The 27,821-nt window shown below is 38.6% G+C and overlaps 1 protein-coding gene across 12 annotated transcripts in view; it reads right to left on the reverse strand.

The window, feature by feature from the left end:
- LOC125224908 overlaps positions 1 to 27,821 on the reverse strand; it is a 151,469-nt gene that overhangs the window by 11,884 nt on the left and 111,764 nt on the right. For all 12 annotated transcript variants that reach the window (XM_048128416.1, XM_048128419.1, XM_048128418.1 and 9 more), the window contains one exon: positions 1,108 to 1,279. In XM_048128416.1, coding sequence (XP_047984373.1) covers positions 1,108 to 1,279 — 172 coding nt within the window. The remainder of the gene's footprint in view (positions 1 to 1,107; positions 1,280 to 27,821) is intronic.

A 27,821-nucleotide genomic window follows, 5' to 3' on the forward strand; every position in this document is an offset into this window, starting at 1 on the left:
ATAAATTATTGGTATCCGCTATCAAAAAGTATTAAAAAAGCATAATTATTGTAGGTTAACATGCAGCTACCTGTTAAACTGCACTAAATTTAACGTGGGCACTGATGAAATCTAAGGGTCGCTTGCACCAAACCGTCTGTCACCGTTAAAAAGCGTTCGTTAAATTTTATTGTATGGGAAGTTCCATAGACGTCTGCTGCGTGACGATGATGTGTCTGTCAAATGTGGTTGATACAACTGGCCCTTAGACTAATATTTACGTCTAATTACATTTAAGACAAGCAGTAAATGTGTTTCAAGTTCGAAAAATAAACCTTGCGAAAGCAAAAAATTTAAATCTTGCATTCACTAAGTACAATGCATTGTTACAATACCGACTAATAGTCATAATATTTTAAAATGAATATTAAAAAGAGTATATTTATTTGATTGATGAAATCTAGTCAAATAATCGGTCGGTGGCGTAATCTAACATTATGCTCGTAATATAAGATGTGATTAAGGGACTTTAAGGACTAATAACTAGTAAAAGGCACACATTAGAAAATGACAAATGCAGAAATCGGAAGAAGTTAAATCCTTACTAAGCGGTAAAGGATCGGCATAGTTGGCAAAACTGTGATTTCATAACATATTTCCTCGTGTTTACGCACATCACGATCAAAATCGCAACTTGTGGGCTAATCGGTGAATGACTCAAACTCATAAGTGAGTAATTACCTAAGTGTGTAAGCGTGCGTACTCGTTTTATTCGGCTCATCAGCTTATCACGAAGCAAGCCAGAGTTTTGTCTTAAGAACCAGAACTTTTCTGTGTTTTCTGGTTTAGGTGTACTTCAATTTACACTAATTTCTTACAATTAAGTGCAGAGTTAACTATAGAACCAACTCAATCCACCCACTCGTCTTCTGAGCGTTTTGAGCGTCAACTGTTTATTTGCTCGAAGCAACGCTAACGTATCGCCATTTTGCACAGCGCACAGGCTAAACGCACACGCTCAAAACACGTTAGTGTTGGTCTTCTAAAGGCATTACAAGACAAGGCACGGAATGAGCACTGACATAAAGGCGTTACACAAGGACTAATCATGCTATACAAGATACATGCCTCCTGCAAAACGCGCTTCAGCTGCAGAAGCAGCGTCTTGATGTCCACGACGTCCTGCAGCAGGGTGGCCGGCGCGGGCGCGGGCGAGGCGGTGCCCTCGCTGGCGGCGTCCGACGGCGTCTGCGCGCGGGAGCGCTGCAGCAGCCGCGCCGTGCGCACTGGCAGGCTGGCCCTGGGAACAACAATCACAACTTTAGTATACATAAGGGGAGTAATGGGCCTCAATGGTCAAGAAAGCTCTTGAGTAGGTGAAAGATCATGGGGGTAATTGCATAAAAGATCCTCATGGGTCGAAATGTGAAAAATCCCACACACATTTCAGATAAGATACATATATAGAGGCTTCGAAAACCTGTCGACTATCCAACATGCTTTTGTACTTATATACGACAATGTCTCTTAGGCCCACTTGCACCAACGAAGACCCACCATTTTATATGGAATTTGACAGTTGACAGCCCACTAACCTTGTGCAAGTGGGCCTTATTTGCATAGACTAACTAGCCTCCTAAAACGATAGTCGTGCGGTGACAGCAGTTAGCCAAAAGAGGCGATAAAATAATGGAGATTTTTAAAATTCTTCATGCTCTTTATGAATCGTCAAAAATTGCAAACTTTCTCTATCGTAAACACCGGTTAGTAGGCCCTTAACGGAGCGTGGTTTATAGCTTGAAAATTGTAATTGGGTTGGTTACTTCTATACCATATCGCATAACAGCCATACCTAACTACTTGAAATATGGAAGAATATAGGCTAGTTTCCTATAACTTAAAATAAAATATTTTATGCAGTGCACGAAATAAAGCAACACATAATTAGAAGAGAAATATGGACAGTGGTTATGTTTAAGCATAATTTCTATTTAATAAGTCAAAGAGAAAGATATAAAGTAAATGAATTGGCCGTGACGTCACTCCTCAGTATTTCATAGTAATTCCATATAAGCAAATCGTTTTGACAGTTCTTATAAAGAAGCTGATTTGACTCGTAGGAAACTATAGTATTCATTCAAATGTTTACTATGTTCTCACGTAACAAATATCCAAAATGTATATGAGATTTTAACAAAAGAAAAAGTTTTTCAATAGCTGCTCTCGGGTCTAATTTATTATCAACTTGATTGCAATTGCAGTCTCTACTAGTCAACCATAGTTCAACGCAGATATCGTCACTACTTTGAAAAAATCTCGTATCTCACACTGAGCACCTCAAAGTTAAAACGCAGTAACGCCGCGTCTTGCGTGAGCGACGAACCCGCAACGGCGACGCGATGCGATGCGATGCGACGAAATCAAGCCTTCTATCTCTATGGACTTGTCTTAGGTGGGCGACGGAACGCGACGGCGATGCGACGCGACGAACTAGCGATGAACATGCGAATGTTAAGCGACGCGATGCGACGCGATGCGATCAAACCGCTGTGTTCATATGGGAGTGTCTTGCGTAAGCGACGGCCCGCGACGGCCCGCGACGGCGATGCGACGCGATGCGATGGCGATGGGCGCGCGATCAAGCTATTTGATTTTTAGAAGCAAACTCAATACGTAGAGAGGTCGGACTAGAGAAATAACGATTGATTACTAGTCTCATATTTCATTTTTTATATTTTCTTATAATAAAAATTCAAAATATTCAAATTAACATAAGTTGACCAAAGGAGTAATGTGCCTAAAAAGTAAGGAAATTACAATTTTTGTAACTTACATGTATTGACAGCCTTTGATTATGTGCACGGTGATACGAGATTGTCTGCGTAAAATATTAAAATTTAAGTGTAAACTAAAAATATGAAATACTAGTGCGATGACCTTACGATATATGTACTAGCACTTGACTTTGGTGAATAGGATCACAAAATTAACTAGTTATTACAACGGGCTCGTAGCCTAGCGGTTTCGACGTCTGGACGCCGCGCCAGCGGTGTGAGTTCGAACCTCGGCTGAGGCGTGCTTTTGCAGTTTTATTTTTGTTTCTTTTATTTTCTATTATTTGATTGTTTACTTTTTTCTTTCTGTAAGAATCTTCATTCTTATTTTTATTTTATTTTTAATAACTCCGGCTATATACTAACAAGGAAAGGTACCCATACAAAAAAAATATAATTAGACTACTCTTTAAGGGGCGTTCATTGTAATTCCTGCGATTCCTGCATTTATTGTAACTCTTAAATAATAATATTATCCTAAACCAGAACTTCTTGTTGCCATATAAAAAAAAAATACATATAAGACATACCTTTGTGTCGATAGATATTTTTCAGTACAGATGGTGTTTTTTTTATGCACTAGTGCGAGAAGTGGTTCATTATATGCCAGGTCGAAACTTCGGAGGCTCATCTGTACTGAAAAACGTCGTACGATACACGTGCGAAAAGGAAATTCGTAACTCGTGTCGATTTAAAACGCTCCCTTCGGTCGTGTTTTAATTTATCGCCACTCGTTTCGAACTTCCTTTTTTACGCACTTGTATCGTAATGTACTATTTTAAAGCACATAAAATTCGAATAAAATACACTGCTGACACGGGCCCGCTCACTGCTCAGTTCAGTTCAGTCTGCGCCCAGCGCTCATAGAAAGTGGACCTACGTTCGATAGTCCGGCGCACCGTGCTCTCGTCGTAAGCGTAAGCAGCTAGATAGTTCTGAGAAGTGCTGTATAGGTAGGTACTGCGACTAAACAAATCTTGATCCTGTTGGTGGTAAACAGGCATACGGTCCGCCTGATTTTTACACATGCAATTTTATCCAAGAAACTTTACTTGAAGTCTGATGAGAGTTTGAATTATTATTATATTTCGGGACCAGGGGACCGATTTTTGAGTCTCACGCGTTCGAATTCAGAAAATTGTCACTGAAAATACTAAGCAATTCACTGTTTTCAACCGGTATTTTAGTGACAAATCCCATATGTGAGATTCAAAAACCGGCCCCCAGGATGAGGTTCTGGTTTTCATGGTGGAGTCAGGATATGGTCAACAAAACTGCTATTTTACTCATAATAACTCCACTATGTTTGGGCTTATTACATTTGGGCTGATGAGCAGCGTCGATCTCGATGATGTCCAAGGTCACATGATCGAGTCAGGAAATGAATAACAGAACTGCTATTATACTTATCGTAACTCGACCATGTTTGATCTCATTAGCCGGGCCAATAACACATGTAATTTTTTGCACACAGCTCAGCTCTTTGAAACTGTTTAGTTTATTTACTTACAATTAGTAGGTACCATATAATAATAATATATTCTTATCTTTTGTAAACTTTACAAAAAAGTTAACACATGAAACCAAAAGAATTGTTACTAGCAATTAAATTCAAAACTATCAAGATCATTCTTGCATGTGTGTTGCGTTACCGGTGGCTCGCGTACCGAGCGCCAACGCCATCTATCAATGGCTATTTCACGAAATTGATGAACGCTCTAAGGAATAAGGGCTCTTAGTGTAGTGGTTATGCCAGTCGACACTAGATGGCAGCATTAAAAAACACTGGGTTACACTGTATGACATTTTTTCATTTCAACATAAGGTAAATAGCATTCGTTATAAGTAAATAGTGTACATCTGGAGCATAGCACTATACGGTAGCGAAACGTGGACAATGACACAGCGTGATAGGAAGAGGCTGGAGGCTTTTGAAATGTGGTGCTGGCGTCGAATGGCAAGGATCAGTTGGACTCAAATGAAAACTAACGAAGAGGTTTTAAATATAATAGGAGAAAAAAGAAGTTTGCTGAGAACTATAGATAACAGAAGAGGGAAAATGCTTGGACACCTGATACGACACGACGAATTCATTAAAAACATAATAGAAGGAGGAATTGAGGCAAGAAGGCAAAGGGGGAGACCAAGGAGAGCGTATATGACCCAAATAAAGGAAAAAATCAACGTTGTGTCGTATCAGGAAGTCAAAAGGAAGGCAGAAGACCGGCACGCATGGAAGTTGCTCCACCGACAAGAGTCCAACTCTTAAATGATTGATGATGATGATAAGTAAATAGTATACGTTAATTCGTCGCTCAGTTTTGCCGTGAAGGACGGACAAATAAATTGACACACACACACTTTCCCGTTTATAATATTAGTATGGATTAAAATAAACATTAAGTTAATAAAAACAAAATGCAGTATTATTGTGTGCTACTTAAAACTTTCCTTGTTAGTATAAAACCCGGAGTTCTTAAAAAAAATAAGAAAGTAGAATCTTAGAGAAAGAAATAAGCAGGTAAACAAAATCAAATAATCCATACTGATTAAACTGGAAAGTGTGTGTGTCTGTTTGTTTGTCCGTCTTTCAAGAGAAGCCGCGGGCAAAAGCTAGTAGAACATAAAAGAAAAAAGTAAATAAAAATGCAAAAAGATTGCGTGAGCCGAGATTCGAACTCACGACACTTATGGCGCAAACGATTCCACCTAGAAGTCAAACCCGCTAGACCATTTGCACATTGTGAAAGACGGCGAATCTTGTGATTCTAATCACCAAAATGCTAGTGCCGAAGTTTTGCGCGATGGATACGCGATGACCTTGAGCCATCGCCGTCGCATCGCGTCGCGTCGCGTCGCGTCGCCCGTCGCTCACGCAAGACGGAGCGTAGTCTATATGCATTGCAATTTACCTTTTTCTTTTTATTTACAGAAGAAGATACAAGGTTTTTTCAAAGTAGCGACGATATACCTAACTGCTAACTAAATAATAACATAACAAACTAATGCCTCTATTTCCAAGGGTCACTTCACTTGCACCGCCGAAAATGGAGGGTTAACCCGATGTTAACCCACTTTTTATATATTATGTAATTTGACAGTTGACAGCCCACTAACCTTGAGTTAAGCGGGTGGTGCAAGTGGTCCTAAAAGGAGTATAAAGAGCACACGAGGTTTCAGTGCCGCTCTTAGCAATTAAGGGGTTGAAAGATAACGAAAGTTTAATGTTGCAGTGACAGGTTGCTAGCCCATTTGCACACATACCTACTCGTATCCTACAGTCGATTTCTTACGACCGAAAGCCCCCTGTTGAAAGTAATCCGTCACCAGTCGAGGAAAAAATCATAATTAATAGCCGCCAAATTAGCTCGTATAACAGATTACCAACTCAATTCCATAAGGCGGGCGCGACGCACCCTGTCCAGTTAATTAGCGAAAATAGGGCGACACCCTGTAGCTGTACCTATGTCACCTGTATTAGCCTAACACGCCTTGGTCTATATTTAGATTATTTAGCAACTGATTAAGTGTTTTGGGATTTATTTTATTTTTACATAATAATAAATAGATACGAGTACGTAATTAGTAGATACGAGCAGGTATATATGTATTAACAGATGTGGTCACGGGTTAAAAGTTTCACCACCCCCTTGCCTTCCTTAATTGGCTTTCGTTCGTAGAAGTCGAAGTTCGTGTATTGGTTGAACTGGAGTAGGGATGGGATTAGGGCTGCCACTTCGAATTTAGCCAAACCCGGACAAAGATACAAAAAACCCGGACATTTGGCGTAAATCGCATTTTTTCCCCGGACGAGTCAGAATTTATTTTTAAAAAACATGATGAGATGAGATTTTTTTAACCATTGAAAGTTTGTACGAATACGGAACCCTCGGTGGGCGAGTCCGAGTCGCACTTGGCCGGTTGTTTATTATGTAAACAGATATTAGTTAATCAGTCAACTCAAATTCGCTCATACTACTTAAATTCAATGTGGTGCTTCCTTTCGTGAAAAGTGTTCGGGTTTTCCCCGGACACTTCTTGACTCCCCGCCCGGACGGCCCCCGGACGGCCTCCAAACTAGGACAAATCCGGGGAAACCCGGACGGATGGCAGCCCTAGATGGGATAGGTACGTCAATTATTCTATTAAGATACGATCCGATATGAATTGGATATGGCATTGTCATAACATAAATGAAGCGTTTGTGTGAAAAAAGTCACCTTTGACACTGGATGATCGGTATCATGTCATAACGCAGCGTCATCTTACTCGAAAGATTGTTCGAATACGTGGAACTCGTACTTATATCATGTCATCGTGCGGTATTGTATAGTGTTGGGAAACTCGGGGGTAGAAACTAGGCTGAACATGACAAATCCATTTCATATCAAAAACTATTAGAAGATAGGTTTAACTAACCGAGTGGCAACTTTTTAGAAGCGACTCAACTGTGAAAAATTAGTATTATTGTATTGAATGAGTATTACTTATACGTAAACAATAGTGACTTTTATCATAGATAGTGCAATACGTGCACGATTAAAAGCAACAAGGCAGCAATTCAGTAAATGATTGTTTGATTTAATTCGGCAAATTATTGAGGGACTCTGTTATTCTTAAAGAAGTACGTACGTACTTCTTTAAGATTAGAACGCGTGTCCGCAAGTGTACGCACTTTTTGCGATTTAGTGAAATAAATACATTTTGAGTATTTCATATTTACTTAGATATTATGCCATCATTAATGTTAGCTACCTACATGTTTATTTCTCGCAGTTATTTCTCGTGCTAACAAAAACAAAGTTTTAGATATATCGTGAGTAAGACTCTAGAGTGGATGACAATGCTCTGTGTCAGTTTGCAACGGAACGCGTCAGACACCTATCGGAGTTAGTAGGTCGTATTCGCACCTATACAGGAGAATGCTAAGAATTGACACTATTATCTTTTCAGCGCGGTTGTCGAGGCAATGTTGGCAAAACAAATACATGTCGATTCTGTTAGAAAGCCAAAACATCCGCTTACGAAAGCATCGGCCAACTAATAACGCGTTAAGGGTAACTAAACACTCAGACAATGAAACAATAAGTCTCATTGAAACATGCAAATAGCATTGGCAAATAAATAATACCCACCTAACTGGAAATTCACCTATTTTGCGGTTAGCTGACACAGTTTGCTGATACGTACATAAAACATTTACCTCGTTGGCGACTTCGCCGTGTAATCCAATTGAGACGTTATAATAAGAACTAACTATATTACATTACGTAGGATTAGGCAGCAGGAAAAGCCTTGATCAATATTTTGGTAAACTTAATTCTGAATGACGAAAACGGATAGAGTAAATCTAAATTGCACACGTTTGCCTCTCGTTTGGCCTTGCATTAGTTAGTCGAGTATGTTTTTGGCCTTTCTGTGCACACGAAATGAAACAATAGTTCCATTTATTTGATTAAGATACGATGCTATTGTTTTTGATTCTTTGTTCCGTGATCCGTGGATCAGCGATCCAATAAACAATACAAATCAATAATGCTTCATAACTAGCATTGAACTGGCACGAACAGTTGTGAAAACACTTGTACCTAAGCGAAATACATATTGATATCTGATAATACACGCGAGCCTAAGATATCGTTATCGTCTTTAAAGATTTTAAGTTTGTTATTCAAATAAAACTAGCAATATGGTCGAAAAATAACAGTTAACAGCAGATGAAGTGAACCGTGTCGAATAGTTGATATGGACCTGTACTGCTTGGCGCGCTGGCTGCGGAGGCTGGGAGCCGGGCTGCAGGAGCGCGCGGCGCTGGGCTCGGCCACGTGCAGGTCGGTCTTCTGGCGCCGCGCGCTCGGCGCGGGCGCGGGCGCTGGCGCCGCGGGCGCGGCCGACGCGGCCGGGCGCATGTCGAGGAGACTTTCACGCCGCGCACGCACGCGGCCGACTGAAGACCGCGCGCGAGCGCTATCGCGCCTGCCACCGCCGACGCAGCTCGCCCGGAAAAATCAGATCTCGTGGCGACGACCCTATCCATTCAGGCCGAACGGATCACAATCGGCGAGCAGTTTTCTTTTTACACTCTGTTTGCAATCAACCCGATTACGCTCCATGATTCTTCGTTATCGGAACCGAGTCATCACGAATCAAAAACGTCCGCTGTCAGTTTAATTTGGCAACTGTGGCATGTCGAATGCCGGGCAGGTGTCCGAAAGGTAGAACAGAGAGAACGACAATAATAATGCCGCGTAGCAGGCGTCACGCTTACTGCCCGCACTGGCTCCACAACACTTTCTTTTGCACGTGATTTTTGTTTGTTTTACGCGGTAGCCATCTAATAAATTCTCTTTCACTGCTCTTGGATTCTCTCTTATAATAGCACTCGAAGCCGCCACATTTTGTTTTCACTCCAAATTATTGGTAATAATAAAAGTGGAGCGATGCGAGCGGTGTGGGTCAGTGTCACTGTCTGGCCCGTTTGTTTGTTTGGAGCGAAACGCCGGGCCATATGTCCTTCGTCTGGTGCAGGGCGCATGCGCTGCACCGCTCGATACCATCCCCCTCGCTCAGCTGATTTATTTTGCGGAGGTGATTCAAGCTTCATGCAGGCGTCATAGTTAATTTTATAAGTAAGAAACGCCCTTCTCTAAATTTTCATTGAGTCGATTAAACAGAGGTTCAAAAGAAAGCAGTTTTTGACATATTCTGATATGAAAATGGTCAGTTTGTCATGGTCGTCGGATAACTCCATGTTAATATTGCGAATAATAGTAAAATTTACAGCATAAGCCAAGTTATACCCAATAATAAACTTTACTAGCCACATCGGTAAGTACAAGTACGTTACAAACTCACCGAAGTGTCATTTCACTCTCGTAAGATGTTAAGGTAGGTAGGTAGTCGTTCATTAGTAGACATGACATGCATCTGCAGAATGTCATTTGCATGCAATACCATCATCTAATTGGACCACTCGACTCAATTAGCTGATGTGCGTGAATAATGTGACTGAACTCGAGACTAAATGCCAGTATAACGATCGTGGATGCTGATGAACCCGCCATGTCACGTCAATGTACAGTCTCTACACCCAAATCGGAGTTCGTCCTATCGTTTACCGAGTATTCGCCTCAATGAAATCGTCACAAGCGTGTCACAAGCAGTAACAATGACTGATAGTCGTACACACTAAAGCCTCCGCCACACATAAAGCGTTTTGATAGCGTAGCGCAATGATAGCGGTGCGCCGGCGGAACGCAATCCGCGCTCGTTAGTTCCCGCCGGCGTCCGCTGGGCGCAACGCCCGCGTTCGTCCGGCGCATCGCTGTCGTTGCGCTCCGCTGACGCTCCGCTACCGCTCCGCCTATGCTACCAAAACGCGCATGTGTGGCCGAGCTTTAAGTATACTGGTTTTCCAGCGGCGATAGCTCTCAAGCTATGAGTGGAAGGCCAGTGAAGTGCATCCGACCGCGACGTTTGTTCAAAAAACGAAACACTACGGGACAGTACCAGTGAATAGATAACAGTATTGTACTACGTAATAGAAGGTATTTCAGTGACAAACCCAACAAGGCATGATACTTGCATAAATACTGTAGGTATCTATAGTTAATTACCTTGCGTAAGTCATCATGCATATTAGCTTTATAGGCCTGTATACTTTGATAAGTCTATAAGCCAAAAAGCAACATCCTTGGAAGTTGGAAAACTTGGCAGTCCTCACACTGAATACACTTATTTCTGCAACTAAGTAGGTACCCTGACTTTAACACGGATTTAATAATTACAAAGGCTTTGGAGAACTAGCAAATGAGGGTAGCTTTTAGTAAGTTTTCTAAATGGATATTAAAAGTGACTCGTTTCTCCCTTCGGTCGTTTGAAATCCCTACCGCTATTAAAATGCTCATAATATGTGAGAAGCAAATGCGCAAGTTGCGCAACGACGCAGCGCCTGACTGTATTATTTTGCTAAATGTTGCGATACAACGCACGAAGTAAAATAAATGGTAAGGAACTTTGCCAAGAATTTTAACTGCCATAAAACAACTACGGGGTCTACAGGTAGTAAAAAGTATAAGAAAATAATTTAGTAGGCACACCATTTGGACTTTGTAAGTTCTACCAGGGGCGGCTCACTCCGTGATTCTATCGCCGCGCTACAAGTACATCCTGGCGGCCGCGAGTTCGCGGCCTACTCAGGGGTGGCGCGCGTTCTCACGGAATGCACGTTCGCACTTTCTATTGTTACTTTACGTCGTCAGGTTTTTTAAGCGATGTCCGCGTGTGGAATGGCTAATAATACTTAGTTAAATAGACATATTAAATAAAATAGACCGTACCAAACCATAAGACATTCTTACACAGATCTACTTCCCACGGAAAAGTTCAATAAGGCTTATGATGTTGGAACTTGAACAAAAATATATAAATACAGTATAATTATATAACTAGAAAATACCCAAGACTTGAATATAATAGTATAACATTTTATGTGAGTAATTAATTCGTTTGGATCCATTGGTAACCCTATCACCGGACGCCGCGCACGTGCGGCTCGTTTCTTTGTAAGAATTTTGTAGGTATTTAAAAAGGCGGCATTTCGTGAATATCAAAGCAGTGGGCCTTCTGTACTTGTACTAATATATATTCTGTGGTTCTACGCATACTGTGAGCTCCTAAATCCATAGGGCTATCAAACCATTATGTTCTGAGTTCTAACACAGATAGTGTTAACGACCGAGTGATAGGGCCCTAATTACTTTCTAGGTTTATTACTTGGTTGCCCGTTAATGTTCTAATGTACTTTAAACGGTAAATATACACATATCTAAGTTTATATTCTTGTTAAAAGCCAGTGTGGAAGTCATGCTTCATGGGTCTCACATAATTGGACATACATGGAGTATGCTATGGTGGATGTGTCTCTAATCCTTACCCTCTTCATTTTATTCTATAGGTGCCTAGACAGAGCACATAACCAAACTGTAGGTCAGTCTTCAAGGCAAATGAAACAAAAGCGATTCTGGCCCCACTATTCAGAAAGCCCGACCGGGATGCTTAATAAGATCACGGCCCCTTTATCGTTTCCCGTTGATTGCACTGTTTGAACAGGAATACCTAAATCTACATAATGTAAGTCCGAAAGTGACACATGTCGTACCTCTCCTTCTTTCGTCACCTAGCCTCGCGCTCAACTGATTCATAAGAAGACTTGGCGGACAGCTAAATCATTCGCTACGGATAACTGGCACAAGTAGCCTCTGACCTTCGAAGGGCCTTCATGAAGCGCACTTGAGTATTGTCTCGGCACGAGGGACGGACGGAGGCTGTGCAAGGAAATTGTGAAACAATGACGAAATACTCGAGTTATCGGGTCACTATCTGTTTTGTTATTCACAACATCGACACTATAGGTACATTAGGTACCATAAGAGAACCAGCCTTATTTTGTGTCAAAAGCGTTGCTATTATATTGCAGTTGTTAGGGTCATGTTACGCTGGTGATCCGAACGTACTAGAAAAACATCTTTTGGGAATAGCTTGTTGTTTTGATGAAAATGATTGAGATACAATGGGAAGGGAAATTGGTTACATTAGCGCACGGGATATTTCTGCAAGGTATAGAAAACTAGCAACCTGTAGCTTTATCACAAGTAATCGACAAATATACTTAATTATTGAATGATATATATTAGTAAGGACTCATTGCCACTTATTTGTTTCATCTCACCAAGTAGTTAGGTATAGTAGTATTTTCCAAATAAGTAATTAGGCAATTTCTCACTCCCATTTGCCTATATTTAGGTTACTTGAAAGTAGCCCGATAGCTACATACTTGAAAAACTCGAATCTATTACATAATAGGTATAATTAGGGTCATAGCTTTTTTTGAACACTTCAATAATTATATCTGGGCATACCTCGGTTGTTATTCTTGACCGTCCATCTAGCTTTGCCTCAAGACACAATACAGACTTGATCTCAGTCTGCTTTGATTAAGAAACTTGACATTTTCGTATTTTGTGGTGGTTGAAACTGGTGAGTTCGATCTTGACCATATTATAAGTTCCAGGATAGGAAAAATGGATCGATTTTTGAATTTCGGACGCACGAATTCGCCGTTCGAAAGTCTGTTGAAAACGACGTAAATCTATTTTTGAAAAAGGACGGCTCGTAATTTTAAAACTAGTGGTAATGATAATGACCACTCGTTTTCGATTCTGTTAGTAGAATTTAATTCGCTAGTAGTGGAGATATTATTGACGTATTTCACGAGATCGAATGGCCGAGATTCAAAAATCGGCCCCCTGAAGTAAAATTTTCACACCGATAATTTAGCCTGAAAATAATTTGGTCCCTATCAAACACAGATGAAAAGTAAAAGATACGAGTAAACCATCAATGGACGTACAAAGTGTAAAAACATTTTTGCACTTGACTGACCCTTAAGCAAAGAATATAACTGTGAGTCTAGTGAAAAAGGGTATACTTAACTCAAATTGACTCGGTGAAAAAGGTCACAAGTCCGAGGTGGGACTTGTACCCTTTTTCACCGAGGCAATTTGAGTCATATCCTTTTTCACTAGACCCACAGTTATTTATTTAATATCCCTTAAGGGGCTAAATGTGTCGCTTAACTTCAAACTAGTTTCAAAGCTTCGTTTCGTAACTTTGGATCACAAGTCTATCCAATTACTTTAGGTACCGGTACCTACTTGTTAAGCTCGCCCGAAAATACACCTCGCCCAGTCTCGCAAGCCAACGGTAACACATTCTCATGAATGCTGCACTGTACTCTCCGATAACGCTTAAGTGGCCTCTTAATACCAGTCTGCCGGTATGATTTACCGCCGACTAAGTGCCGGTATCGGTTTAAGTTAAAAATAATCAATGAGCCGTAGTGGTTTTTTAAAAGAAAATATTTACCGCTAGCTTTATCTTTCAATTTTTATGGGCGAGTATCCTGGCGGGCAAACGAATGGTCTGACGGTAACCAGCTATTTTCTGTTATGGACACAGCACAGCTCGCATCAAAGGGGTTCCATGTAGGTACGTTCTCGGCTTTTAATCATGAGGAAGTCGTAATAATGTCGCTCAGAACTACCACGGGTGACAATTCAGTAGACAGTTTACCTGTCCAAGGTAGGGACGTTTCCTAGGTTACATCACTTTCATCACATGTAGCATATCAAAGTAGTAACAACAATCACGAGTGTCGCGACTTGACCACACTTGGCTCATGATTTTGACCACCTATACGAGTCTAACCAGTCTCCAAGGAACTCAAAAATTGTTAGAATAGAAGAGTGTTACGACACTTTCGACAACAGCTTAAACGTTTGGCCCTCCTGTCGTCTGATTGTCATCTTAGTCCGTATGCAAAAGAAGTCAATACTTTGGTAAAGGTACTCGTATAGTAGGTACATAACGTAATTACAATAAATCCTTTAATGTAACTCTTGTTAATCGGATATTATGTAATGATTAAGTATTTCAATTACATAATTAGCACATTAATCTGTCATTACACCATATATATGGTATAATGATGACGCAGTGTGGCCAAATACCAAATACGAGATTTATATAACGATTCCAGTTTTATACAAATTCAAAGCAAGACAGCGTCCGGCCCATAACGGTCTCTTTGAGCATTCACATTTTGCTTCAGATATAAAGAATGGTTGCTGTATTTAATAAATTGAATTGCAATTGGTTACTGAGCAGTTGCAGTCGCAAACTTAAACCAGTTTAGCTGAGATATCGAAAGGCCTTACGACGAAGCCGAACTGTAGGTCAGATTATATTGATAGTTTTTTTAGTGGGTCAGGGATATAGGTACGCGAAGACAGTAATATTATTATGCTTTGATATTATTATTCAAAGGTATCCCTCGTAAAACTTCTTTTGAAAGAATCCTTTTTGCTACGTACAAGGGCAATGGCGTATTAGTTTTTGATGTCGGGAGTCTAGGAGAGAGAAGGATTATAATATTTATAATATATGAAGCTTTGTTGATTAGAAACACAAAAGTTTATTAAGTACATGTAATAAAACTCAAATCATTCTCTTTCGGAAAATTGCAAATATATTTCAAATGAATTGTGTGATCAAGGTTTGCAAATCATACTTTTTTATCGATAGTTGGTATTTCATCGACCATGCCCACATCTCTACGACGAAGTCTCGGGCGGGTGATCTTTCTAATTTTCAATTATCCTTGTCAATATTATTATATGCTCTATTATAATTGCAATTAGGTTAATTCTTACAAAATATAAAAATGAAGTCTCCTGGGGAGTGCGCCTTTTCTGATTTTTTAATGAATTAATTGATATATAAATGTCGACCCTATTTTAAACCACATTAGGTAACTTCTTAAACAGCAAAAAATCGAAGTCTCGTGGGGAGTGTTCGTGACGTAATTTCTACCCACCGACAAATTTCAAATCGATTGCATTCGATCACATGAATCGATATTCGATGACGTATGACAAAAATATTATCATTTAGATACAACAATATTACGTGTTCACAGCACACGCGGGCATTTTTAATTATGTTTTAATACTTTTCATTACTTCTCTACTGCCTGGCAAAAAGAGTAGGTACTCAATGATTAAAAAGTGGTGGCAATGGCAACATCGTAGGGCGGCGGTCCCTTTCAAATGAATGTATTGAGTTGCAGGCGTCCATAGGTTACGGTGACCGCTTTCCATCAGGTGGACCACATAACTGTTTGCCACCGACGTGGTATACAAAAAAATATATTCGGGACTACCTAGTATTATGTAGTGCAACTTTATACTTTCTACTTGCCAAACTGATGAAACTGAACAAAAAAAACTCCTTTTCTCAAACATGCAATGAAATATTGTCTTTACGTTCCTTAAAATGGGCTGAGAAGTATCGCTTTTTGGGCGCAACAACTCGAGAGGACTGTAAAGGGATTTCATATTATTTTTTAGGCCTAGGCCTGCAAAGTAACTTTTTTTTATAAAATATTGTCCTTTAGAGCATTTTTTTTTATTTCATTGTATGTTTGAGAAAAGCACTATACATGCCTCGGCGTGAAAACGGATTCCCGGCCTCGTATCCCTATCCGTATATACCTACCCACTTGGCCGGAAATCCTCATTTTCCCGGCCTCTGATGTAATGTACTATTATTTTACTGAGTACATAATTAATATTCTGGTTTACCTAAAGTCCTATAATAACATTCAAATTTCTTTCCAATCGAGTTTTATGGACAACTTTCGGCTGTAAAAAGTTTAACGTTTTTGACAGTGAAAGCTCATCCCGGTTTCGAAATCGTTACGATGTCGTAAAGCGATATTTAATTCTGTGGTTTACTCGTTTTTGTATGTATGTAATAACCACCGAAATACTTAAAAATAAATTAGTTTTCAATTTTGAACGGACCCAAAATGGACTTCATATTTTTAAGAAACTCTTGTGCACATATATTTTTACACCCGACTGACCCGACTAAGCTCTATTAAAGCAGTAGGTACCCACTTAAGTACTTGAAAACCTGAAGCCACTTAAGGGTACTATTAGTGCGTTTTCACATTATCCGATCCGATATCGAATGTCGGAAGGATTTCAAAGGCAAAAATCAAAGATGGCGGCTTAAATTTATGGGATATCGGTCCTATATCCGATATCGGATTGGATAATGTGGAAACGCACTTAGGTAACGCTAACATAAGGTCTAGACTAGATAAATATAAAGATTAATCTGCCAGGCAAGGAAGACCGGAGCCGGAGGAATTTTGGAAATAAAAGTTAAAAATCTCCATGTGAAATTGTATTACATGTTTGCCTATTTCTTATAATCTTAAGCAACACTTGAGTAGTTAGTTCCACATGGTCTGCCTACGACATTTGGGAATACAGGCGTGAGTTCATGTATCAAAACCATCAAAATACGTACCTCTGCGCTTGACCATTGAATATGGTGACCACCTGCGCCACGATGCCCTTCACGGGAGCCTCCTTCTCCAGCATCACGGCCTTTTCCATCCTCATCACAACAACACACTTCTCACTGCACTTTTATAACATTTTCAGTTCACGCTACACCACTATTCTAACACATTACGTTTATGAGTGCAACCAGTAAGACCCAATATTCTACTAGCAAGAGAAACAACGTTTTAGCGCAAATACCCGGAAAAATTAAACATGCCGAGCATAAAAATCATACTTCCTAACCTCCCAGGGGCGTATAGGAACAGCTCAACGCTTTAATTAAAATTAAGCTAGGTATACACGCGAACAAATACCCTTCATTGAGCAGGTTCGTAAAAAATCTTAAGACTGTTAGAGTGCCATAAAAGAATTCAGCATCATAATAACATGTCAATCACTGCTTTCATTGCCGTTATGAAAGAGCGCATAGCAATCATCTCGGAAATGACAGTAGCTATATTCAATTATTGAAATCGGACAAGTCCGGTTTGTGGTGTATCTATACCTACCTATGTTCGATTTGGCCTGAATTACTGAACAAGTCGTACGCTGATGATATTCCCGCGTGTCTTATTTGCATCCGCTTAGTAGAATTATCAATGGATAAATGAATTGTATAACCCCTGAGTTTCATGTAAAGCTATGGACTATCTTCTGAATTTCAGATTTATCTATTCGCGAATGAATGTGAAAGAATAAACACAGAAAGGAACACTGAAGTAAAGGTGGACGGACTGTGTTAGAGATGATACGAAACGAAAGAAGCAAATGTTGAGATGAGATGTCTTTGTTTAACAGATTGCCAACAGAGTTGAAGTCGGTCACAATTTGTTTAAAAAAATGTCTAAAATCATATCTGGTGGAGAAGTGTTTTTATTCTGTGGATGAGTTTTATAGGCTCAAAATAGTTTTTTAGTATTTTTTTTTCTTTCTTACATACCTAATATAATGAATGAATAATATTAATGAATAATTTCGATGTTGACATGTATATTAGGTATTTATTAAGTTTTATTACATTTATTTTTTAATTTGTAAATATTTAGTTATATTGTAATTGTGATTTTATTAATTGTGAGATTTAATTGTAGGTATCTATGACTATTTATGACTATGACTATGACCGGGCGATAGATGTATGGAAGAGGAAGACATGCTGTACCAACAACTAAGTATGTGAATGGAATGGGATGAGGTCAAGCGAATGATGATTTGTCCTCGGATGTCGATGTCTGCTGATCACAATGACCACGATCATTAGGCACTGCAGCGTGAAAGAAACCGCTTGCAAAATAAAGTGCTTATTAGGTACTTTAAACCGCTAAACGTTATGTCTGCTAGACGTTTTAGGGTCCCGTGTTTCAAGACTAAATGATAAGTTAAAAAAGACCTATAATTTCAAACTCAGTTTGACTGACAATCGACTGGCTTTGTTCTTAAATTTTGGTAATTTAAAGAATTTAATTATTGAAAAGGAATTATGTCACTTCGATTTTTATTGAAGGTTTTTTGAAAGAGCTGTATGCAGTTTGAAAGAGCTGTGTCACCATGAAATACGTGTTTGATTTTTACTAAAACAGATCTCCCTTGACCATTTTTTATCGTCTCGAAACGAAAATCTCGCAAAAGTGGAGTTCATTTTACAGAACATTCGTTACGTAAAGCCGGGTCAAGACACTGCCGATTTGATGTCTTCTTATTTTTGCGAAGCGTTTTATTACGATGTTACCTAATTCTCATTGCAGTGACTTCTCCATTATGCAGCAATCAATGGTCAGTGGTTGGACACTCGCGATTCCAGCAAGGTTCGGTTCGCATTGCTAAGTAGCAATTATTAGGGTTGGAATAACTGACGTCCGCATCTACTACTACAGATAAGATATTTACTTACTGTTTGACAACCCTTACGTTAAAGGGATAGTGTCATGCATTAGAAAAGGGCAACACTGTTCGACCCGTGAAACTTCGGTTTTCTAGGAAGTGTCGTTTCTGTACCCTATATTATTTACTCTGTGCTACTCTCTGGTCACGGTTTCAAATATAAGACATTTAAGGCGCGCAATATATTTTATTTCTATCAAAGCAGTGTGGAAAGCATGCGATCCCGGAATGTATGAACAATGTCATTGCTTTTACCACTGCGTTCACCGCGTAAAACAATATAGGTACGGTCTTCAGATTATTTAATTTAAAATTACATTTTCCCTACTATAATTATGCACGCGAGGCAGATAAATAATAGTTATTTGTTATACAAGGGGGCAAAGTTGTATTTTAACGCCGAGTGTGGAATTGAAAAACGAGCAAGTGAAAGGATTCTATAGTTGAACCACGAGCGAAGCGAGTGGTTCGAGAATAGAATCCTGAACTTGTGAGTTTTTTAACACACGAGAAGTAAAATACATTTGCACCCGAGTGTAACACAAAACTTTTCCCCTCACTACAGCGAGGAAACTACACCGCAAAAAATGCGTTTATCACTGCTTCCAGTAGTTCCACAGGTGGTAAATCATCTTTGTTACTAACCTACTTTTATCAATTTTAAAGCAGTTAATTTGTCGTTATTCAAGGTCAAATTACTTTATCCACTAGTGGATAAAATGCGTTTTTACCTACTTGGTAATAAAGGACAAAACATGTGTTTCCGAGCTAGTGAGGGGAAAATAAATAAGCCACGCTCAGTGTAGGGTTCCGTAGTTTCCCGTATTTTTTTTAAAACTGTTCAACCTATCAAGTTGAAAATAATTTTCCTAAAAAGTGTTATTAAGATCTACTTTTGTGATTTTTTTCATATTTTTTAAACTTATGGTTCAAAAGTTAGAGGGGGGGGGGGCACATATTTTTTTACTTTAGGAGCGAATTTTCCGAAAATATGGGCATTATCAAAAAATGGTTTTAGTAAACCTCTATTCATTTTAAATACCTTTCCTTTATATCACACGTTGGGGTTGGAATGAAAAAAAAAATCACTACCCGCTTTACGTGTAGGGGGGGTACCCTAATAAAACATTTTTTCCACTTTATTTTTGCACTTTGTCGGCGTGATTGATATTCATATTGGTACCAAATTTCAGCTTTCTAGTGCTAAAGGATACAGTAGATTATCCGCGGACGGACGGACGGACGGACGGACGGACAGACAGACATGGCGAAATTATAAGGGTTCCTAGTTGACTACGGAACCCTAAAAATTGGCATGTCATAATACTTTACCATTCCAGTTATTGACTGATTTAACACGCAAGTAAATTCAGTTAAATCAGTTACGTTACTTAATTATTGTTACGCCTTTCGAATTAAATCCATATTTCTATCTCTTACGAATCTATATCTGTAATATTTGCAGAGGTTTCATGAAACATATTAAAAATATTAAAACGTGTATCTATCTACAGTTACTTGCTAATTACCAAGTAAGCTCAAAAGAACGGTAATATGCAATAAGGTGACTAGCTGGAACCAGTTTTTTGCTACAAGTGAGTCTTAAAATATTCTCTCGGGCTTATGAAAGCGCAACATAAAAGGATCTAATTCACTAATTACGGAATAACTCACGAGTCTCCGATACTGTTAGGGTCATCAAATTCACAAACAGACATTTAAAATAGGTATCCGATATAAACACACACAGATATATAAAAAAAAATAAGCACTTTTTATTTGATATTCCAATATTCCAAACTTTTTTTAATTCTTTAAGAAACTAACCCTCGAGCCGTTTAGTTAGATACCGCACTGCACAGTAAATGCCGAAAGTTACGCCGATAAAAGCAATTCAATGTTGCCATAGCAACGAGATTTTGACAAACAGTACTAGTACGCACGCTTCTACGATTCCGCCCTATTCCATTTTCACAACCCCTAAAGTCGTTACCTAATTTTAAACCACTGCTAAGGGTCATTGTTACCCTGACGAATACCAGACCAGGCTCAATGACCAACCCCCATCTTTGGGATTGAGTTTCTATGAGTTCCTATGAATCTCTTAAAAAGAAAAAGGGTACACCTTCGGTACACCAAATTTGTATGGCCAATTGAAGACTGGAGAGAAATAAAGGCAAAATGAAAATAGCTAATGAATACTAGAGCAAGCGAAAAATTCTAATATTCCCAAATTTTGAACCACGAGCGTAGGGAGTTCTATTTCATTGGATAATTTTCGTTAGTACAGTACAATAATTTTATTATATACGTCAGCTCCTCTGCAGCCCTAACCACCAGCAGCTTGGGCCATGCCCCGCTGCTATTTTATATTGTGTTTACTACATATGTTTTTGTATTGTTTTTAAGTATATTGTAAAATTCCAAACCAGGAGAAAGAAAATAAATAAAGAGAATAATAGATCACTCGTATTCAATAAATCTAAACCAAACAAATAACTTTTCATTGATTAATCGAGCCAATTCCATTGTGCGCATTCATTCGGATCATGTCAATAGTTTTCGATGCCGGTCGATGATTGACAACGATTAACTACGGATGTCATGCGCCACAACACATGATATTTATTGGTGTCGGACACGAATGATGAACATGAGAATTGCGACGTGTTATGTCATGGTGAACTTTGCTGAGTTCATGTGCCCAGCTTCAATGGCTAACGGTGTTGATATGTGCAGTTACTTTATAATCATGCAGATCTCAATTAGTAAAAATGTTGACGTTGCGATCACGCATCAAGATGTTAAAAAATAACCTGTGAAATGTGTATTAGACCACTTACAGGACAGCATTTGTGTCTCTTTGATAGGTCCTAAAAATATAGGTAAGGTAAAGCGGGCCAAATCTCGACTGGGGGACAGTTGTAACTGATCCATTTTTTCCATTATTACACTATGATGTTGACTTCTACATGTATCTTAATGAACACGCGTACCATATACAAGGTGCTCGCGAGGAACCCATATAACTTTAACGGCATATTCTTGGTCACATTTTAAGACTACAATGTCATATAAACTTTTCTAGATTTCGTCTAGTTTCAGAGTTATTGCCAATTTAAAAAACATTACCGTATTGTTACTCAGTAGAAAAGGTTTCTTAACGGCGCTGATGCGCAATTGTGGAGCATAGTCTCACAGTAGTCATTGATAGATGTCAAAATGTGACAAGAAAAACTTCCAAATAATTTGGTTTTTAGAAAAATAAATGAAGGAACTCATTTTAATTGCCAACTTTATGGATAAAAAATTTTTTTATGTGAAAATACGTCCAAAAAAGTAAAAAAAAAACAAAAAAAAATTTTTTTTTTGGCGAAAAATTTTAAAATTCATATAACATTTTTTCTTTCTTTTTGCCTCAGAAACGCGTGGTTCAAGTTATGCGGGTTCCTCGCGAGCATGTATAACCGGAGGACACTCTATTTAATAATAAGTAATGCAAACATTGTAAAAAATGGACCAGTTAAATTTTCCCCCCAGTCGAGATTTGTCCCGCTGTTGTACCATACCTATTAATATTTGTTACAGCGGTAAACGACTTTGCATTAATCTTGAATTATTATTTTAAGTCAGTATGTAGGTGCACATATTCAAGACAGAGTTTGGATGTGGATTGTGAGTATGTGTCAATCGATACGAGATAATTCTGTAGCTGATAGAAGCTGTAGTGGAGAGGTAAATATTTGTCCTGCGATAGCCATTAGGCGTCATATCTATATATAAGATAACAAGGGTATTGGATTGCTAACGTATGACAGCTAACATTCCAATAAATATGACTTACAATATATTGAGTAGGTAAGGTAGGTACTATTTAAAAAAAATCAGTAGGTAAGGTAGGTAACTACTATTTAAAATTTTATTTTATAAATTTTACATTAGTCACGGATAATCCGTTGGTTGGTCCAAACTGATACCTGAAATTATTTTTGTTTGAAATAAAAATCTTCTATTTTTTTATATTATCATTAAAATAAATACTCTACATAAACTTTACTTACTTGTGGACATTATTTTGGACATATTTACTTGTGGACATTATTTTGGTTTATTTCTGACCTTTATTGTAATTCTGTAAGTTTGTCTATCTTGCCCACTTTAATGTTCCTCTCATCTAATCTAAGGTTAGCTGGAAGAGATCCCTTATAGGGATAAGTTCGCCTTTGTACAGTCAACCAATTTGAATCCTAGGCCACTCTAGAACCCTGCCTCATTTAAAGTGTGTTCCATTTGCCATAAGAAGTCACATTGACGTTTACTGTGCAAAGGTTCTACAGTGGCCTATGATTCAAATTGGTTGACTGTACCTCTGTTCCTGTAAACTGTATATGAATCTGTTGTACACACTACTACATAAACCCTACGTTGGGATATTGAAGTTGCCCGATACTTTTACCCGAACGATTAATACATCCGATTATTTTCAGGTATTTTACTTATTTGACAAACACTTTGTTCAACCCGCTTTTTAGGTCAGAGAGTTCGACGGTAGTAGTTGCGGTCCTAATTAGTACATGTAAACGAGGTTCTATCTTACATTTGTCAATTTTGCCATTTTCACGTGTTGAAACCTAAAGCTTCATGGTCAATACCAGGGTGGGTTAGCTCTTGCATAACTGCGGTTTGAAACAAGCCTCTCCAGTTACGGATGGATAGGTGTTCAATAACAATACCTACTCCTACTCAATATAGGACCTAATTGCCTACCTACCTAGAGTCCTACCTAGAGTGTTTCCGATATGTAGTCCCTTTTTTAGGATTCCGTAGTCAACTAGGAACCCGTATAGTTTCGCCATGTCTGTCTGTCCGTCCGTCCGTCCGTCCGTCCGTCCGTCCGTCCGCGGATAATCTCAGTAACTGTAAGCACTAGAAAGCTGAAATTTGGTACCAATATGTATATCAATCACGCCAACAAAGTGCAAAAATAAAAAATGGAAAAAAATGTTTTATTAGGGTACCCCCCCTACATGTAAAGTGGGGGCGGATATTTTTTTTCATTCCAACCCCAACGTGTGATATATTTTTGGGTAGGTATTTAAAATGAAGAAGGGTTTACTAAAATCGTTTTTTAATAATATCAATATTTTCGGAAATAATCGCTTCTAAAGGAAAAAAAAATGCGTCCCCCCCCTCTAACTTTTGAACCCTATGTTAAAAAAATATGAAAAAAATCACAATAGTAGATCTTTATAAAAACTTTCTAGGAAAATTATTTTGAACTTGATAGGTTCAGTAGTTTTTGAGAAAAATACGGAAAACTACGGAACCCTACACTGAGCGTGGCCCAACACGCTCTTGGCCGGTTTTTTTAACAATTACATTTATGATATGATGAAGATTTATCTTTGTTTAGATTTTTGACCATCGAAGACGGCAATTTTTTAAGTCGTTAGAATATTTTTAATGTTGACGGATGACGGCGGTAGGTCAATATTTTATGTTTGGCAAGCATGTTTGTGTGAAGAAAGGTGTTAAAATGCTATGTAAATAGAAAATGAACGTTTAGGAATACGTTAAATGGTGGATATGCGTAACTAACTCATAATAAATAAATAAATTACAACTTCAATGCTGTTTAATCAAAGGAAACATGGAAATTGTTATCTTTGCTGGATGCGCACTTAAATAGAAAGTCAATGACCAGACGATGCAGTCAATTTGAGTTATCATTGTCGTCAAATGATAACAACGTTTGTTTGTAACTTTGTACCCTACCCTACCACAATAAATCGTTAGTTCACAAGTGGTGCAAAAACGGAAGGACCATATTTGCTGCACGTGCAAAGCTAAAAATAAATGCAGTTTTTACATTTCATTGAACACGACCGTCAGGGGACCGTTGCCATTTGAAGACCAAGGAACGTAGAAGGGTGATTCTGATTCTTACAGAATGTCTTGTTAGACGAATGTAAATATGACGTCGTTTTACCGCTATAGCTAATATACGCCCATGAAGTATAATTATTTTGTTTATAGGTCTTTAGATGATACGATCACCGTTACCTAAAGTTAAACTAGTTATGCTCCTAATGAAGTAAAATTATTACTGGTAGGCACGTAAATAAATTAGTTATGATACCTCCTAAGTAGATTTTTTTCAGTCTAAACTACTTACGTAGGTAGACCGGGTATCCTATGTTTATTGTTTACTTATGTAAACTCTATTTGAATTGGTTTATAAATGCGTTAAAATACTAACGCTGGAACGGCCGTTCAGAATGACCCAGGGTTTGTTTACGCACCGGCTAATTGAATTAGCGACTTGCAGTAATCTCTGCCGAGTTTATTTGTGTCAACAGGATTTCTTCCACTTGTACGAACACAATTACCCTGATATTTTCAAAATAATGGATATCTTACAATGGTGCACTCATAAACATAATTTTGATCACTCCAACTTATATTAGCACATTTCAATAACGTTCGATTAGATCAATGACCCGAGATTGAGATTTGATAAATATTTCGATCGATTCGCACGTGTGTCGTGCCGGCGCGCGCAGTGTGTGCTCGTGCTACTGCGTTCGTTCTCGCGCGCGACCATCGGCAGACTAGCTGCAACCACCGCACTCGAGATGGACCGCGAAGCCCCATGCCAGGGAAGTGAACGCAATCGCCTACCAAGCGCAAGAAAGCTGAACGTGCTCATCAACTTGTGTAAGATCTACTCTGATCACGCGTTGTTGTTACCGATGCAGAGGTCACAGATAGACTGGTTGCATTTGTTTTTGAGTTACCTACATTTGTCAAGGAATTGGAATGTAGGACCAGCTGCGCCACGCTTTATCTGATTACCTCATGGAGCAAGGACCTTTCGTCACAAAGCTCGCCGTAAAATCCACCTTGAAAATTCGTGCCCGCGCGGCGAAATTCTCTTGCGCAATGCTTTTTTATGCTGATTGTTTGAAACCCGGTATTTTGCAATTATTGATTGGTTTTCTGAAATCCAATTAGGACTCTGCAAGAGTTTCAGAAAATAAGGGTTTTGGATACTGAGAAACACGTTTTAGTGCTTTAAGTTAATCGTGCCGTACTTATGGTTTTAAAAAGCTGTACTTAAGGTACCTACTTATTATTTTTACTTTTGGTGTGCTTACGTAGTGACTTTTTTTATGATTATTAATTTTGAATACCTAATTAAAGGCCAGCTTTGAAGTGCCACTGCTCCCGATCTTCAGCTAATCTCATCCAGCCCGCACCAGCCAACTTGCGGATGTCGTCACTCCATTTTGTCACAGCCTCACAGGTCACAGGGCGTCCTACGCGACTGAATTGGGAGAGGCCTATGTCCAGCAGTAGACGAAGATAGGCTGATAATGTGTAAGTGGGTAAAAACAGACAATTATGAAACTATGACTATGTACAGACACTAACAAATTAAAATTGTATCTAAAATTGAGGATGATAAGCTATAATTATATCGAATGGTAATAATAAAATATAAGGTTTACGGTATTAAAAAAGTCACGACTTGGAAGGTAGCTCTACCTACTGCTTCTCTATTGTTGTAGAGCCGCTATTGTCGCACCGCGCGCACATGGAGGTCAAACAAACACCCACAATTAATACCTTCGGGACCGAAACGGCCGCCTTTGTTCTAAATACGACACCTATTATAATCCAATTGTGCTAACATTGGATATAGTATACTTAGAAATTCAGGTAAATTATACGTAACTTTATACAGTACTAGGTACATACCTACCTTACCTACATACCTAACAATAGAATATTATCTCCAGTAAAATGGCAACCTTTTAGCAACCGGCTTCAAGAAGCCTGAAGCTGATCTAGCAAAAGGATAGGTGTAGAACCATAAAGTCATTTATAGCATGTCACAAACCTTATATAAAGGTGTTACATATAATTTGTGGTTACTGATTAGTTTAGGGTGACGTTCTGTAAGGACACAGCAAATCTAAATACTTAAATCTAACTTAAATATAAGCATTTAACAATATATTTATATATCTTAACAATAGTAGGAATCATATATATCGTGTTTGAGATAAGAAAACTTTTCTTTTGTTACATTTAATTAATACTCGAATAAAACTTTAAAAGGCACATCCAAAAAGTTGGAATAGTTTGAATTCTAGTGTGATTTAAAAATGGTTATTATAATGCAAAAAGTAAAATCACGCACCACGCAACACGATCAGCACCGTAGAAAAGTCGAAGCTTTACATTCTTCGATTTGGTATGCATTCAGAAATACTATTGGTAGGTACCCAGCACATTCATTCATTCACGCCGGATATTTTTCAATTGAGCATGGCAATAAAAATGCACTTTAAATAAAATAACATTCTTGGCCTTAAACTTTACGTTAACATTAACCTTTCCAATTTAAAATAACTGTGTCGGTATAACATCGGAAATTGGCCCTTGGACGTACCTACTCGTAATTACAGTAAAATTGTACCGTTTAAAATAATTACAACTTTTATTTCCGCACGGCATTTCTTCATCTTACTATATGACTCTCAGACCATTACGTCAAATATCTAATAAGTCTTGTCCTATTGACAATGTTAAATTATCTTTTAAATACTTTAGCCTGAGTTATTGGACTCGACCAGTCGGTGGCTGTAATTAGCTCTTAGAAAGCTTTTAAGTGGTTTAATATTGGTTCTCCTAAGTTAAGTTTAAATGCGTAAAAGGCAGGTAGATTTTTAAAGTAGAAAATTACTGCCTTAAATGAGAATTAAACTCAAGGCAAGTGAATCGATACTCCAGCGCTCTGCCATCCGTCCATCCACCCCCCATCCGCCGCCATCAGAGCCGCCATCAGACCTCAACCACAGTTAGCGAAATTATCCCCCATATAGGTCAAAAGGGTGCGACAGCTACCTAATTATAATTTATTCTAAGCCTAGTGGCAATTACAGACGTTTCTGCTAGTCAAAAAGTTAAAAAAGTTGACTTTATATAAACAATCTTCACATGCCCACGTACGAATGTATTTATTTCTTGTATCTTATCCTGCAATCTGGGTACGCAATTTAAAAAATCAGACAAGAAAAAAGGACGAGGCCTTTTTAAAACCGTAAGCTCATTCGCGATGTCACGAAGCGATTGTTTATCGCGA

The sequence above is a fragment of the Leguminivora glycinivorella genome, chromosome 3 (assembly GCF_023078275.1).
Source record: "Leguminivora glycinivorella isolate SPB_JAAS2020 chromosome 3, LegGlyc_1.1, whole genome shotgun sequence".
NCBI lineage: Eukaryota > Metazoa > Arthropoda > Insecta > Lepidoptera > Tortricidae > Leguminivora > Leguminivora glycinivorella.